General features: G+C 48.3%; 1 protein-coding gene across 1 annotated transcript; it reads left to right on the top strand.

The window, feature by feature from the left end:
- Positions 1-845: 845 nt before the first annotated feature.
- Enc1 (ectodermal-neural cortex 1) lies at positions 846-13017 on the top strand. The gene is made up of 3 exons (XM_028790219.1): positions 846-1270; positions 4783-6596; positions 10448-13017. The coding sequence occupies exon 2, from the start codon at positions 4796-4798 to the stop codon at positions 6563-6565; it is 1770 nt and encodes a 589-aa protein (XP_028646052.1). The 5' UTR covers positions 846-1270; positions 4783-4795; the 3' UTR covers positions 6566-6596; positions 10448-13017.
- The last annotated feature ends 856 nt before the right edge of the window (positions 13018-13873 follow it).

The following is a 13873-nucleotide window of genomic DNA, read 5'->3' as shown; positions in this document are numbered from 1 at the left end:
GCAAACTCCACCAACCAAACAAAACCCAGGAAAGGCCACGTCTCTAAGGTGACTGAGACATCTCCCCTACCAGGAGGAGGCAGCGTGGCTGCTCCTTGGAGGAGTTTGCTTTGAATCTAGCGGCCCTGGCTATTGGTTGCGAAACACGTGGGCCCGCAGGACCGAGCCGAGGCTGCCGCGGCTCCAGCTCCGAGAGAGGCAGAGTCCTGCTGCGGGTTCCTCATTGACTTGGGGTGGAGAAGAAAGACACCCAGCAAGAGCCTGGAGCAGGAGTCTGGCCCCTTGACAGCAATGTCCACTTGCGCAACCTGCAGTGTCCCCAAGGTCCAAACCTGGGCTTCTCCCCTTTGCTCCAGTGATAACTAGGCTCTGCCTGTCGCTGGAGTGTCTAACTCAGTGAGTGGCTCTGCGTGCTGGTGCGGTGGATCCCCGGCTTGGCCTTGCCTATTTCACTGAACTTTCTCAGGATCCCGGCACCCTTGAGTGCAGGAGAGCGTCCAGGGCTGCTTTCCCCTGCGGTGGGCGCCCCAGCCCCCCGACCTAGCCTTGAATGGGGTTGACCCGGAGAGGTGAAGACCCTCGGAGCCCCTTAAACTTATTTTCTTCGCTATCCCCTGGGGTTGCAGCTGCCCGTAGCTGAGCGAGGGCGTCCGCTTTGTCTCCGCTTGCTCCCCGCCCCACTCCCCTGGTTCCTCTCCGGCTAACTTCCCCCGACAGCCTCCCCCCACCCCCACCAGCTCCTCCCGCATCGTGGACGCGCTTCCTCCCTCCTCCCCCTAGCGAGTCTCTTTGCATACGCGCCCCCTCCCGGGCGCAATTTATAGCCCGGCGCACGGTGGCCCGGCGCAGTCGGCTCCCGCAGTCTCAGAGTCGGCAGCGCGACGGAGGCGCTGCAGAGACCCAGAGCCGACGCCAGGCGGCCGCCAGCGTTCACGCCGCAGCCCGGCTCCCTCCCCCTGCGTGCAGCCCGCCTTCCTCCGCGGCGCGGCCACCGCAGGCTCACTCTCCCCTGGCTAGGCGCGCGCCGGCAGACGCTTGGCCCGGCCCGGGCGCCAGGTCCGTAGCTGCAGATCCGGAGACCGAGGTCAGCTGCCTGCGGAGCCGGCCAGGGAGCCACCGCCGGGGACGCTATCGTCTCTCTTCCCGGCGCTCTTTTCTCCCCGGCGATCGCCACCGCTTCCTGGAACAGAGAACGCCCTTCGTCGGCTCCCTGCGGGTGACCGAGGCAAGAACCCCAGCCGGTTGTGTGCGGAGGCCAGTCGCCACTACTGTAAGTTTGCCCTGCAACCCCAAACCTGTTGCGGGCGCCCGGGTTTCGGGAGCTGGGAGTCTGCCGCGGGGTGTGTTTGGGAGCACCGAGCCGGCGCCGGCCACCCTGGCTGTCTGTGGCTTAAGCCCAGGAGGTGCTCTCGAGGCAGAACAGTCGCTGGAGTGGGACGGCAGTAGGAGAGCGACTTGCTTCCCCTCTGCGGTGTAACGCCCGGGCAAGTCTCGGTGGGTGCGAGGAGCCAGGTTGGGGGATAATACCATTCCGGCTCCCAACAGCCTCTTGGCAGCCCAGCGCGTGGGATCGGTTCCCCAGGGTGCCTGGTAGCCGGCTCCAGGGGTCGGTGGGGCCATGCGCAGACCTCATGCGGGCACTTGACTGCAGCCAAATGAATGAATACTGGTTCTTGAAAAACGAGTTTCTTCTCCTGCAAGCGTTTGCCTTTTAGAATGACATTATTAATTTCAAAGGCTACGAATTGGTGGGCGGGGTGGAGATGAAACAGTGAACTTGGACATGTAATTTGGTGTCGCCCTCACTGGCATGTCCAGCGTGTTAAATAGCGTTGCAAGTATTGGAGGGGCCTGTGTGGCGAAGAGCTATTTTGGTAAACATCTTTATAGTGTTGGTCCCATTGTTGTCAATAACGTGAGTGCATGAGAACGTCTGCCTGGCTTCTTTTCTCGTGGAATTGAGATCAGGCTTAAAACTGGGAGAGAGACGGAGGTGCTCCCAGTGTTGGAGGCAGACATCATGCGTGTAACAGCAGTAAGTGAACCGAAGTTAACTGAACTAGGTGCCCTTTTGATGTTCAGTAATAGCAGTGTTTTTTCTCTGCCTTCTTTGTAGATGCTAGTTAAGTATATGTGTGCATGGGGGGGCATTTGCTTACCATGCAGATTTATGTTTCTGGGGGCTTTAAAAAATGTTGGAAAGAATGATTCATTTTATGTTGAAGGTGTGTTTGGTAACTGTCTACATTACGTCTGTGGATATTTTGATATTTCTGTGATTCTAAACCAGAAAGCAAGCTGTCTCCCTTGGGTCTTCAAGTGCCACCTTTTGTTTTCATCCTACAGTGGTAGCAAGATGAGAGATTGTGACCGTGACACACACCCTTCCAGTGAGGTGGGATCCAAGGTGACAGGGTAGACTCTGCCTTCTGTTTTTCTGGGGGAGACTTAGAAAACAGCAGCATAAACACAGGATGCAGAGTGTTGCACATCCTGTAGGTCTTCTAGACAAACTGTTTTCTTAACTATATACCTGGTTGTGAACGTGGTTTTGTACCACCCTGACTGCAGCCTTGTAGGATTTCAGCTCAGTTTGCTAGCACTTAGATGCTTGTGTTCCTTTCTTGGCTCGCAGCCCCAGAGGAGGCAGCTTCCTCAGACTAGACAATCATTTAGAGGTTTAGGCTTAAAAGTCTTCCTCAAAATAACGCATTCATTTAAACGGCATCCACAGTGGTAAAGCAAGCAAGTTTCCAGTGCTTGGGAGTCTGAACACTTCTAAGGCTTAGTGTAATTCACAAAGGATTCCTCCATTGGGTCATTCTTCAGAACTTTCCACATTGGGTTAAGCTGGACTAGAAGACAGAGCCTTTGCTTAAGGTAGGGGTGGATGCTTGAGGTAGGGATGACGTTTGAGGTTGGGGTGATGCTTGGGTCCTCCTCATCTTCCTACCCACTGGAAATTTCTGGGTGCTTTGCTCAGGCTTTGTAACACTGGAGCTTTGTAACTTTGATGCTTACCTGGTTCTCTGTGGCCTTGTTTACCCGTCATGAAAAGTAACATTCCCAAACCAGAGGAAAACAAGTTACCTCACCTAAAGATATGGGCACGTGACACGTCAGACACCTACCTTTGTTACTTTTTTCTGTGCCAACTTTCACAGCTGCTGGGGCGGGTAGGGGGGGGTTCACAGTTATAGCTCATGAATCTGGTAAGTCATTTATATTTATTAATAATTCCTGGAGTATAAATAAAAAATCTGAATGACTGAAGGAAAAGCGGTGGGTTTCAGCTGTGCTGTTAAGTTCTGGCTGTTTGCATCAGAAAAGATACAGTAGCTAACTACAGAGCCTAGTCCTGGCGTAAACAACCTCCTCTGGAATCCTGAGAGGGACAGGTTCTTAAGGCTTTCTCTTCTGGGAAGAGTGTTGTCAGAAGGGGGAGTTAATTCCATTTTTCAAGATGGACAATGGACATTGTCCATATTATTGGCCTCTAGTTTTCTTACAGCAGATACCCGAAAAGATAGGATTAGATTCCACTGGTGCTAATTTTGGTACTTAAAAAAGCACTATAGCTAGCCAATAAATTCTACAGTAGCCCTTCATGAACAATGGCTGTTAAAATACACATATAGGCACATGAATCACACACACACACACACACACACACACACGCACACACACACCCCAGTGTGCTTTTAAATTTACATAAAGCAGTGTTTGCAGTTTGAAGTCCCAATATGCAGGTGCAGCATCTGCAGGTACATAACAGTCCCGGTGATGGAGTGTTTAATCAAAGAGGTGGGTGGAAGTCTCCTTTGTTTCTGTGATGGTTTTCCAAGAATTGGTATAGGGCAGGAAGAACAGAGAAACAGCACGAAGCTGCCTGCTCAAAATATTCTTCCTTTTATGTGCCAAAGTCTCGTTTTGGAAGCTGTCCAGGTTCAGAAAGATGGGAGGTAATTGTGGCCAGAATCTAGCCTGTGCTTTCACTGCAGCCTGCTGATCAATGTGCAGAAATGTTTACATTCTAGTGCATTTAGAACTCTGTAGTGGGAGAGCTGTCTAGTTGGAAACTGTCTCTTTTACCTTGGGAGTGAACAAAGCTTGACCACTTCAGGAGGTGGGTAGTTCTAAGTATGCAGAGTTTGGATCTGACCAAAGGAATTCTTAATAGAATTTCTAATTAGTAGGTGTTTGTTTTACACATGGCTTGATGTTGCATAGGGCTTTAAAGCCGGTGGCCTCCTGATGGTTCCTGGCATTATGAGAGCGGGAAGCTTGGCATTTTAAGTGGCCTATAGTGAATCAGCTGGCCTGGCCCTGGGAACTGAGAGACTGAGGCCTGCCTCCCTCAGCTTCTGCTGACTTACTGTCTCAAGAACTTCCTGGTATCCTGAAAGTTGGCAGTCAGGTCTTATAAAATAAACCTGCTTTAAAGCATTGCCTATCCCCTCTCCCTTATCCACTCTCCCCTCTCCCCTAGCCCCTCTCCCCCCTCCCCTTTCCCCTCCCCCTCCCTAGCCCCCCAACCATCAATGGTTCAGACAGCTCAACAGAATTACAAGGAGTGTCTGTCCTTCCAGGTTGTTCTCTCAGGCTTTGTTCTGGAGTGGCCATACCCTCCTCCTCTTCCTCCTCCTTGGAACAGGAGGCAGCAGGACTAACAACAACAAGGCTCTGTTTTCTTTGTCTAAGTGATTGTTGCTTTTGTGCTACAGCTGGGAACAACCAAGAGCATCACCTTCAATGGGTTTGTTTTGTTTTGTTTTGCTTTAGGAGTTGAAACAAAATGTCAGTGAGCGTGCATGAGAACCGCAAGTCCAGGGCCAGCAGTGGCTCCATCAACATCTACCTGTTTCATAAGTCTTCCTATGCGGACAGCGTTCTCACTCACTTGAACCTTCTGCGGCAGCAGCGGCTCTTCACAGATGTCCTTCTCCATGCGGGAAACAGGACCTTCCCTTGCCACCGGGCAGTGCTGGCTGCGTGCAGCCGCTACTTTGAAGCCATGTTCAGTGGTGGCCTGAAAGAGAGCCAAGACAGTGAAGTGAACTTCGACAATTCCATCCACCCAGAAGTCCTAGAGCTGCTTCTAGACTACGCGTACTCCTCCCGGGTCATCATTAATGAAGAAAATGCTGAGTCGCTCTTGGAGGCTGGTGACATGCTGGAGTTTCAGGACATCAGAGATGCGTGTGCAGAATTTCTGGAGAAGAACCTGCATCCCACCAACTGCCTGGGTATGCTGCTGCTGTCTGATGCCCACCAGTGCACCAAGCTGTACGAACTCTCCTGGAGAATGTGTCTGAGCAACTTCCAAACCATTCGGAAGAATGAAGATTTCCTCCAGTTGCCCCAGGACATGGTTGTGCAGCTCCTGTCCAGTGAAGAACTGGAGACAGAAGACGAAAGGCTGGTGTATGAGTCTGCGATGAACTGGATTAGCTATGACCTGAAGAAGCGCTACTGTTACCTCCCGGAACTGTTGCAGACAGTGAGGCTGGCCCTCCTTCCTGCCATCTATCTCATGGAGAACGTAGCAATGGAAGAACTGATCACCAAGCAGAGAAAGAGTAAGGAGATCGTCGAAGAGGCCATCCGGTGCAAACTAAAAATCCTGCAGAATGATGGTGTGGTCACCAGCCTCTGTGCTCGTCCTCGGAAAACTGGCCACGCCCTGTTCCTCCTGGGAGGACAGACTTTCATGTGTGACAAACTGTACTTGGTAGACCAGAAGGCTAAAGAAATCATTCCCAAGGCTGACATTCCCAGCCCGAGGAAAGAGTTCAGCGCATGTGCAATTGGCTGCAAAGTATATATTACTGGGGGCAGGGGATCAGAGAACGGAGTCTCAAAAGATGTCTGGGTTTATGATACCCTGCATGAGGAATGGTCCAAGGCTGCCCCCATGCTGGTGGCCAGGTTTGGCCATGGATCAGCTGAACTGAAGCACTGCCTATATGTGGTCGGTGGGCACACAGCTGCAACTGGCTGCCTCCCGGCCTCCCCCTCAGTCTCTCTAAAGCAAGTAGAACAGTATGACCCCACAACCAACAAATGGACCATGGTAGCCCCACTCCGAGAAGGCGTCAGCAATGCTGCCGTAGTGAGTGCCAAACTCAAGCTGTTTGCTTTCGGAGGTACCAGTGTAAGCCACGACAAGCTTCCCAAGGTTCAGTGTTACGATCAATGCGAGAACAGATGGTCAGTGCCGGCCACCTGTCCCCAGCCCTGGCGTTACACGGCAGCAGCTGTGCTGGGGAACCAGATTTTTATTATGGGTGGAGATACAGAGTTCTCTGCCTGCTCTGCTTACAAATTCAATAGTGAAACTTACCAGTGGACCAAGGTAGGAGATGTGACAGCCAAGCGCATGAGCTGCCATGCCGTGGCCTCCGGGAACAAGCTTTACGTGGTCGGAGGATACTTCGGCATTCAGCGCTGCAAGACGTTGGACTGTTACGACCCAACTTTAGACGTGTGGAACAGCATAACCACAGTCCCCTACTCTCTGATCCCTACTGCGTTCGTCAGCACCTGGAAACACCTGCCTTCCTAATTCAGAGCATCCTAAAGAAAGCATGCATGAGGTAAGAAACCATAGCTGGAGGAGGCGCAGCAGGAAATTTCAGCCTGGTAGCTTGAGTTCAGAGAATGTGGACTGAGATATACTGATTTATCTATCTGAAGTCACACATGTGAAAATGAAAGGCTTTGCATTCCTACAGCATAACTGCTTGGGTTGGCCACCACTATAACCCCTCTTTAGCAGAAACCAGTGGTTCTCAGCTATCACTAAACCTCAGAATATCACCTAAGAGATTTTTCAGAAACTGCCCATTCTAGAATTACCGTTTTATTGGGCTTGGGGTGGAACTTACGCTATCCATACTTTAGAGAAAGTTTTCCAGTGATACAAGTATCCAGCCAGGTTGGGTACCCCAGACTTCCATGAGTGATTCCAGCCAGTGCTTGTAAAATGCTCACTGCGTTCCTAGAACAGGACCACATGCTTTACTCAAGCATTCTTTAGATGCACAGAACAACCCCTGGGATGTTCTTACTCATCTCACTATGGAGATGATACCTGTGGAGCCTGACTTGTACATTGCCCAAAGTTGTAGACCTCAACAAGTGGTCAAGTTAATAAGGAATCCACCTGAGGAGCCTGACTCCAGAGCACACTTGAGTATGTAATCCAGCTGCTACCTGATAAACTTGAACTTATCTTGGTATCATCCAAGGGGTACTGGGTTGCTCTCTCAGTTTCACTTCTTCAGATCTTTCTGTACTTAATAGAGTTTTAAAAACACTGCTCACGTTTCCTAGACTATTCTAGACTTCCAAAGCTGCATATTCACTTATTTAAAATGCCTCCCCTCAAAATACACCCATCCCTTCAGAGCTTGTATTAATTTTGGAGGTTCATCTAGGTTATGCTCGTGAGAGGTGATATGTTGTATAGACGTATTCAGCCCTAACTTCATCCTTTTAAGAATTAATCACCCAGCCTGACCCTGTTGTTGGGACCAACACAAATTGTATACTGTGTCATATATCTTGAGTACATAATGGTTGTCTTGTGTACATAAGAATATATTATTCTCTTGGATCCAATAATTAATCATCAGCCTGCACAGTTAGGTGTCACATGTGGCTGCTTAGCTCCCGTGAAACATCCTCAGGACTGGCCCAGGAATTGCCCCAGCATGTGTGTCTGTTAGGTTCCTGTTGCAGTGGTAAACACCATGGCCAAAAACAGTAACGGGGAGGGACAGGCTCGTTTCCTCTGACTTGTTATCAGATCACAGCCTGTAACCCCTCTTTAACAGAAACCAATGAGACGAGGAAGGTCAGAAGACTACTCCCTATTGGCTTGCTCCCTTAGCTAGCTTAGACTGCTCTCTTATAAATCCCAAGACCACCTGCTCAGAGATAGCACCACCTACAGTGGCCTGGGCCCTCCCTCATTGATTGTTAATCAGGGAGCTGTCCAAAGGCATGTATACAGGTGATATTGACTGGGGTTCCCTCTGCTCAAATGACTCTAGCTTTTGTCAAGTTGACAAAACAGCAACAAAACCCAACCCAAACTGACTTAACGGGGCTGAGGGATGCACTGATACCTGACCCACTGCTAACTGTAAGAGAAGAAAATAATGTCACTGTGGAGGAACCAGAGAGAACTTTGGCTCTGCTCTCCTTAGGGTGGCACACCTGTAAAGGGGCCTTTGAAAGGAAAATGGGGGTACCCCAGAGTGGTCATAGGCTAAACGGAGGGGCTTCATCTTTTTTTAGCTTTCTTTTCCCACATTCAGTAGTTCGATTTCAAGCACCAAGATTGGTTTCCCTTTCACATTGTGTCATGACTGTTTTCAGCCCTTTGGCTGTCCCCTAGCCTATCCCAGCCAGCAGGGCCATGTTCCCTGGGCATGAGATTCCCCTAGAGGAGCAGCAGCAGTCAGAAACAACCGAGGAGCAATCTACTGACAGCAGCCCACACCAAACTGGTTTGTGCAGCCTTGCTGGCATCTCAGTAATCCAGAATAAACAAACGTTCTGCAAGTGGTTATTTCATTTGAGATACGGGTGCATGACTCAACTCTCAAGCAGGTCTAAAGAACATCTTAGGTGAAAAGCACTAATTAACAGACTCGAAATTAAGAGCTAGTCCCGAACTGACTGTGTGCAGTGGTGCTAGAAAATTTGCCAAGGCCAGTCGGTGGCAGTTGGTCAGAAATGGCCACCAGGAGAATGGGAAACAAGAACTGGAAGTCGAGGCAAGCAGAGAGGTTGCGAGTGTTCTCTGGTCCTCATTTCAGACCTTTCTGGACTTAAGACAGCTCTTTTAATGAGTGATTTCAATTCAACCACAATGTCCAGAAAACTGTTTGAATTCATATGGGTGAGTGGTGAGAACACCTAGCCCCACCTAGCCAAGAGCTAGCTGTATATTTATTACAGGCTTTTCCTGCAGTGAGACCTTGTTCTGATCTGGCTGGAGTTCACTCTGTGTGTCCTGGGGACATTCCGTTCCTTTGATTATCAGCTGTTTGTCATTTCCATTCTTCAGATTTGGTTCCCTTTTCCAGCCCAGAGTGAATGCGTTAAGGTATTTGAACCTAATCACTTGCTTCCGGTCTCTGGGAAACAGAGCAAACAATGCTGTGTTACATGTAAAACAGCATTCTTCACCCTTGGTATCCCCGACAGAAGAGTCAAGCACATAAAAATTGATCTTGATAGGGCCAGCTTGCTGCCTTTAAAGGGTGACATGAGCCCCTGATCAAAGCCAGTTTTTCAGTTTCCGACAAGGAGAACAATGGTTTAAATTTCTAAAGTTTATTATACGCAGGATGCTGTTAAAAACCACTTAGAGCTGGGTGGAATGGCGTTCAGACATGCCCCTTGGGTGTCAGCCCTGCCCTCCAGCCTGAGCCCTCTGATTTCCAAATGCTGGCACAGGCTGAATGCATCCAGGGTTAGCAGACACCTTCCCAGGTCAGAAACCTCACCCAGCATGGCGATCAGAACTGACCCCTGCTACTCTGTCACAGTGGGTCAGATGCTGGAAGGGAAATTACTCTGATTTTCTAGTAATTTTTGTGGTGTTTTATGGCCTCCACCTGACAGGATGTGGACTTCTGTTTGCTTTGTGTCTTCTTTTAGAAATTTCCCCCTCTTTCTTTCTAAGTAGGCCACGTCCTGAGATGTTACATATTATGAGACACATTCTTTTGGCCTAATGTGGGTATACAGGTTACAGGGAGGTGGGGTTAAGGGATGACACCAAAGGCTAAGGAATGTCTTGCAGGCTTGAATCATTGTTAGACAACAGCCAAGAGAAACAACTAGGAATTGACTCACACTGCTGAACATACACAAGCCAAAGAGAAGAATTTGATGCAGTTAATGAGTGGTCCCGGAAAAATCTCCCTTTGTCCCTGCTTGGAGATATTACAGCCGTGAGTGGAGATGCATTTTAAACTATGGCCGCCTTCTATCTCTGAAAAGCCTCACTTGGATTTTTTATGATCAGTGGGCTTAAAGGGTGTCTCCTTTTCTTGATCTCCCACTCCCACCCCAGTGATTATGTCACAGTAGCTCTCTTTTCAAACATTGGAAACAGAAGATGGCAGCTTGTAATAGCATCAACATGTGTAGGCCTGAATTTGAACATACTCCAGCATAAGAAAGGGCAGGCTTTGGACTCCATTGTTTTATGGATTGACCGACATCACGGTATCAACCCGCTGTGTGTGCACATTTGCGATTGAACACAGTTCTATTGAATTCAGACCTTCAGGAGTGGTATTGCCCTGAGTCTAAATTTTTCTAAATTGCATGCTTGTTAGCAAATGTCTTAAACCACGATGTATCACAAACCCCTCATACTTTTGTGTTTGTTTTTTTTCTCTCTTTTATTTTTCTCCTGTTTTAGCTCACTCTGGCGCACGGTGAGATGAGATGACATTTCTGCTTTGGAGAAGGCAAGTTTAATGAAGAGAAACAAGGACATGAGCAGTGGCTACTAGACTCCTCGAATGCCATCGGCTGCACCTTTCAAACACTCTCAAGTGGACATGAAGGAAGGGGTGGGGGAGGGGGGCGGGATTTTTTTTTTCTCCAATATAAGTAGCACATGGTTTAAATATGAATGACTGAACTTGTGATCTAGTCCTTGTCTGGTAATTGTGGATTAATGTCAGCGTTAATCAGCCCCTCAAAGGGAGAGAAAAGCTGGGCTTTTCTCTTGCTGTACCTCATTCAGCTTTTGATTTCCATGGCCCCACCATTTATGTGCAAGATTTGAAATGGTTGTCAGCTTCCTCTGAAGACTGAACTTGATGCCTCCGTGCCAGCTGCTGTTGGAGATGCAAAGCCAAGCAAGGGTCAGGAGGGAAGCTGGCCTGGCTGACTGAAGAATAAAAACCCCAGGACTCTCCGCTCCTCTCGAAGGGTTGTGGTCCCCCAGCAACAGTCTTGAAACATTGGGGACATTGTTGGTAGCTGTTTGGTAGATGCTCTTTGCTATTTATAAGTGACTTTAAACCTTCTCTTGGCTGTTAAGAAATGTGTTCTAGATTTAGCTATTTATTGTTCGTGGCCTGCATGCTGAAGCCATGCTTACGTTGTCTCCGCGTGGACGGGCCTGTGTGGATGGTCGTATGGTTTGCACATTTTGTAGCTGTTGATGTGCTGTGCTGCACACTCAAAAAAAAAAAAAAAAAAGAGACTTTGGGGCTATAATTTTGGAGGATAAGTAGAGGGTGGGTGGGGGAGGGGGGTGCATTTTTGAAGTGTCGGGACAGAGACAGATTCCAAGACGGAAACTTAAATTACATCCCAGAGGCAGAGAAACCATGAAGTCACCGTTCCTAGACCACCCTTTACCAAGGTTCCATGGTCACGCTGACGGCAGGACACACGAGAGCAGGGTATTGGTCTGCCCTTCTTTCTCCTGTCTGTCTCATTTACCGAACTTTGGTCTCGGCTGCTGACACTTAGAAAGGACCAAATTACTTTATAGTATTTCCCCAATTTGTGTAATATCCTGAAACCTTGGAGAGGTTCCAGAATAGTTCTGTATATAGGGCACAGGTGAAGACATTGTCCAAAGCTTATTTATTTATCTATTTATTTACCCTGGGTGAGTAAGCACACCAGTGAGGGGGAAAAACTAAAATGTGTCGAGTATAAACAAACTCACTGACCGCATCGCTTGGCCTGCGTGGCTCTTGGACCTTGATTTAGAAAGGCTTGAAATTCTCCCAGAAGAACGTCCATTTTGATACAATGTAAACCTTAGCATTCACCTTTAGATACATGTTGAAAGAGCTCTTTGGTACACAGAAACGACATCTTTGGTCACACCGTGCCAAGGTTGAGAGGTGTCCTGTGGATGTCCTCGGGTCCTATTGGGATCATTTGTGAATACATTCTTTGTTCCTCTTAAGTGCTTGTTTACTCAACACGTGCAGTGGTAGGTATTAGTGCTAGACCACAGTAGGCACTTCCCCAGGGATCTGGGGAAGACCAGAGCTTGCAACTCTGCCTGCTTTGATCCATTTTTCTCACAGTGCTGTATTAAAAAAAAAAAAGTAGGATTTAAGACAGATAACCACCTTTACATTGTGAATGTGTTTGCCTTGTCTGACAGATAATTCCTTAACATTTCTCGCCACCTTAGTACTTTAAGCTAATTATACACGTCTGTCTGTGCCATGAGTAAGTGGACTGTAGTCGGACCAAAAGAAAACAAATGAGCCGTTGGACCATTTGGGCAGTCAGTTTCTGGTCCTTAGATGTATCCTAAGCAGTGTAAGTGTCTGATTGTACCCTGGTGGCATGATCAGTTGTCTTGTAGCTGTCCCCGCTCTATAGTTTACAATGCAAATCTGTCTCAAGATATTCACGTCACTGCTGCTGAGAGCAGGGAGAATTCTCTGCAGCTGTTTCAAAGTTGTGGCCTGGCCTTGAATCCTCTATTAATTACTGTGTGAGCCGGAGGGAGCTACGCCGCAAGGGTGGGCCCTCAGCCGGCGGGGGAACTTTCTAGACTGCCGCTAGTTCAATTGATCTAGGCATTTGGGCTTGCTACTTGACCATTCTCGCCCTGTGAAATGTCCCACACTTTGAAGCAAGTACAATTCACAGCACAGTACACACAAAAACCCTGGCATAAGACAGGGGAGGTTCTTCTTATTTTGTGAGCCGGTTGCCCTGGAAACAGATAACAAAGGACAGCCTTCCACTTCTGGTATAATGGGGGAGCCTCTTTTCTCAGGCTTGACACCTGTCTGAATAAGAGTGATTAGAGCTGCATAATATCCCTCTCTTGGCTATTGAATATGTGATTCACGTACCAAACCCTGTAGAAGTTAGAAGATGGTCGTGTCTGTATGTTCTTGTTTGCTTCTACTACATTTTTTTTTGAGGTTTTGTAAAACTGTTATTTTTTTTCACGATGTGAAACTGAAGGTCAATAAATTATTAGAGATTTTCTCTTCATTGTATGTGTGAGCTTTTCTTTGACAGCAATGAAATTTTTAGCATTGGAAATGTGCTTTCTCGTTTAATCAGCATGAAGTTTATTTCAAGTTTTTTCTGAATGTTTCATTGAACCAGTTAGCACCTATTTTATGAAAGGAGTTTTGCACATAAAAACTTTCATTTGGCTCTCTTGCCCCTCCCTCCCTTCTGCCCCCTTCCTTCTCCCCTCCCTCCTCTCACTCTCTAGCCCTGGCTGGCTTATAAGCTCAAATGTACACAAGACTAACCTTAAACTCTGCTCCTCCTGTCTCTGCCCCCGAGGTCTGGAATCTCTTTAAGCAAAGCAGCGTGTGCCATTTCTGTGTCACTTGTAACCTGAAGTGCGCTGTGTATTACTTAAATTAATTAGAATCTAGATTTTGCCTCTTGGTGGGTTGTACTTTGTTGGGGAGCTATCAGAGGAAGGGGTGGAGCCTCGTCCTCTCCATCCAATGAGACTGAAGTTGGAAGAGCGTCAGTCATTCTCTGTAAGGGGACAGAATACACTGTGTGATCTGCAGGCACACTTGGCTGCTTCTGAGTTGACAGCTGGCAGTGTGTGGAGCCGGCTGAAGCCTCCTGCTCTCTCTTCACAGTGGCTTCATGTCACATTGATGTCCCTTTATCACTTGGGCCAGGCCCTTGATTGTTCCCGAGTGCAACGCAATGTTGGGCACAGCCTTCCCTGGCCAGAAACTAAATGCTACCTAATAGGGACTCTAGGAATCAGTCTCGTGAGCAGGTAAAATGCAGTTACAACTGCTGGACCTTGACCAAGGTGCCAGCAGAAGCCTTGAGTTGACAGAAGGCTCAGTTGGTTCAATGCTGGGTGAGG

The sequence above is a fragment of the Grammomys surdaster genome, unplaced genomic scaffold, assembly GCF_004785775.1.
Source record: "Grammomys surdaster isolate TR1022 unplaced genomic scaffold, NIH_TR_1.0 125876, whole genome shotgun sequence".
Taxonomy (NCBI): Eukaryota; Metazoa; Chordata; class Mammalia; order Rodentia; family Muridae; genus Grammomys; species Grammomys surdaster.
Note: the sequence above shows the minus strand (reverse complement) of the source record. Positions and strands in the feature narration are given on the sequence as shown.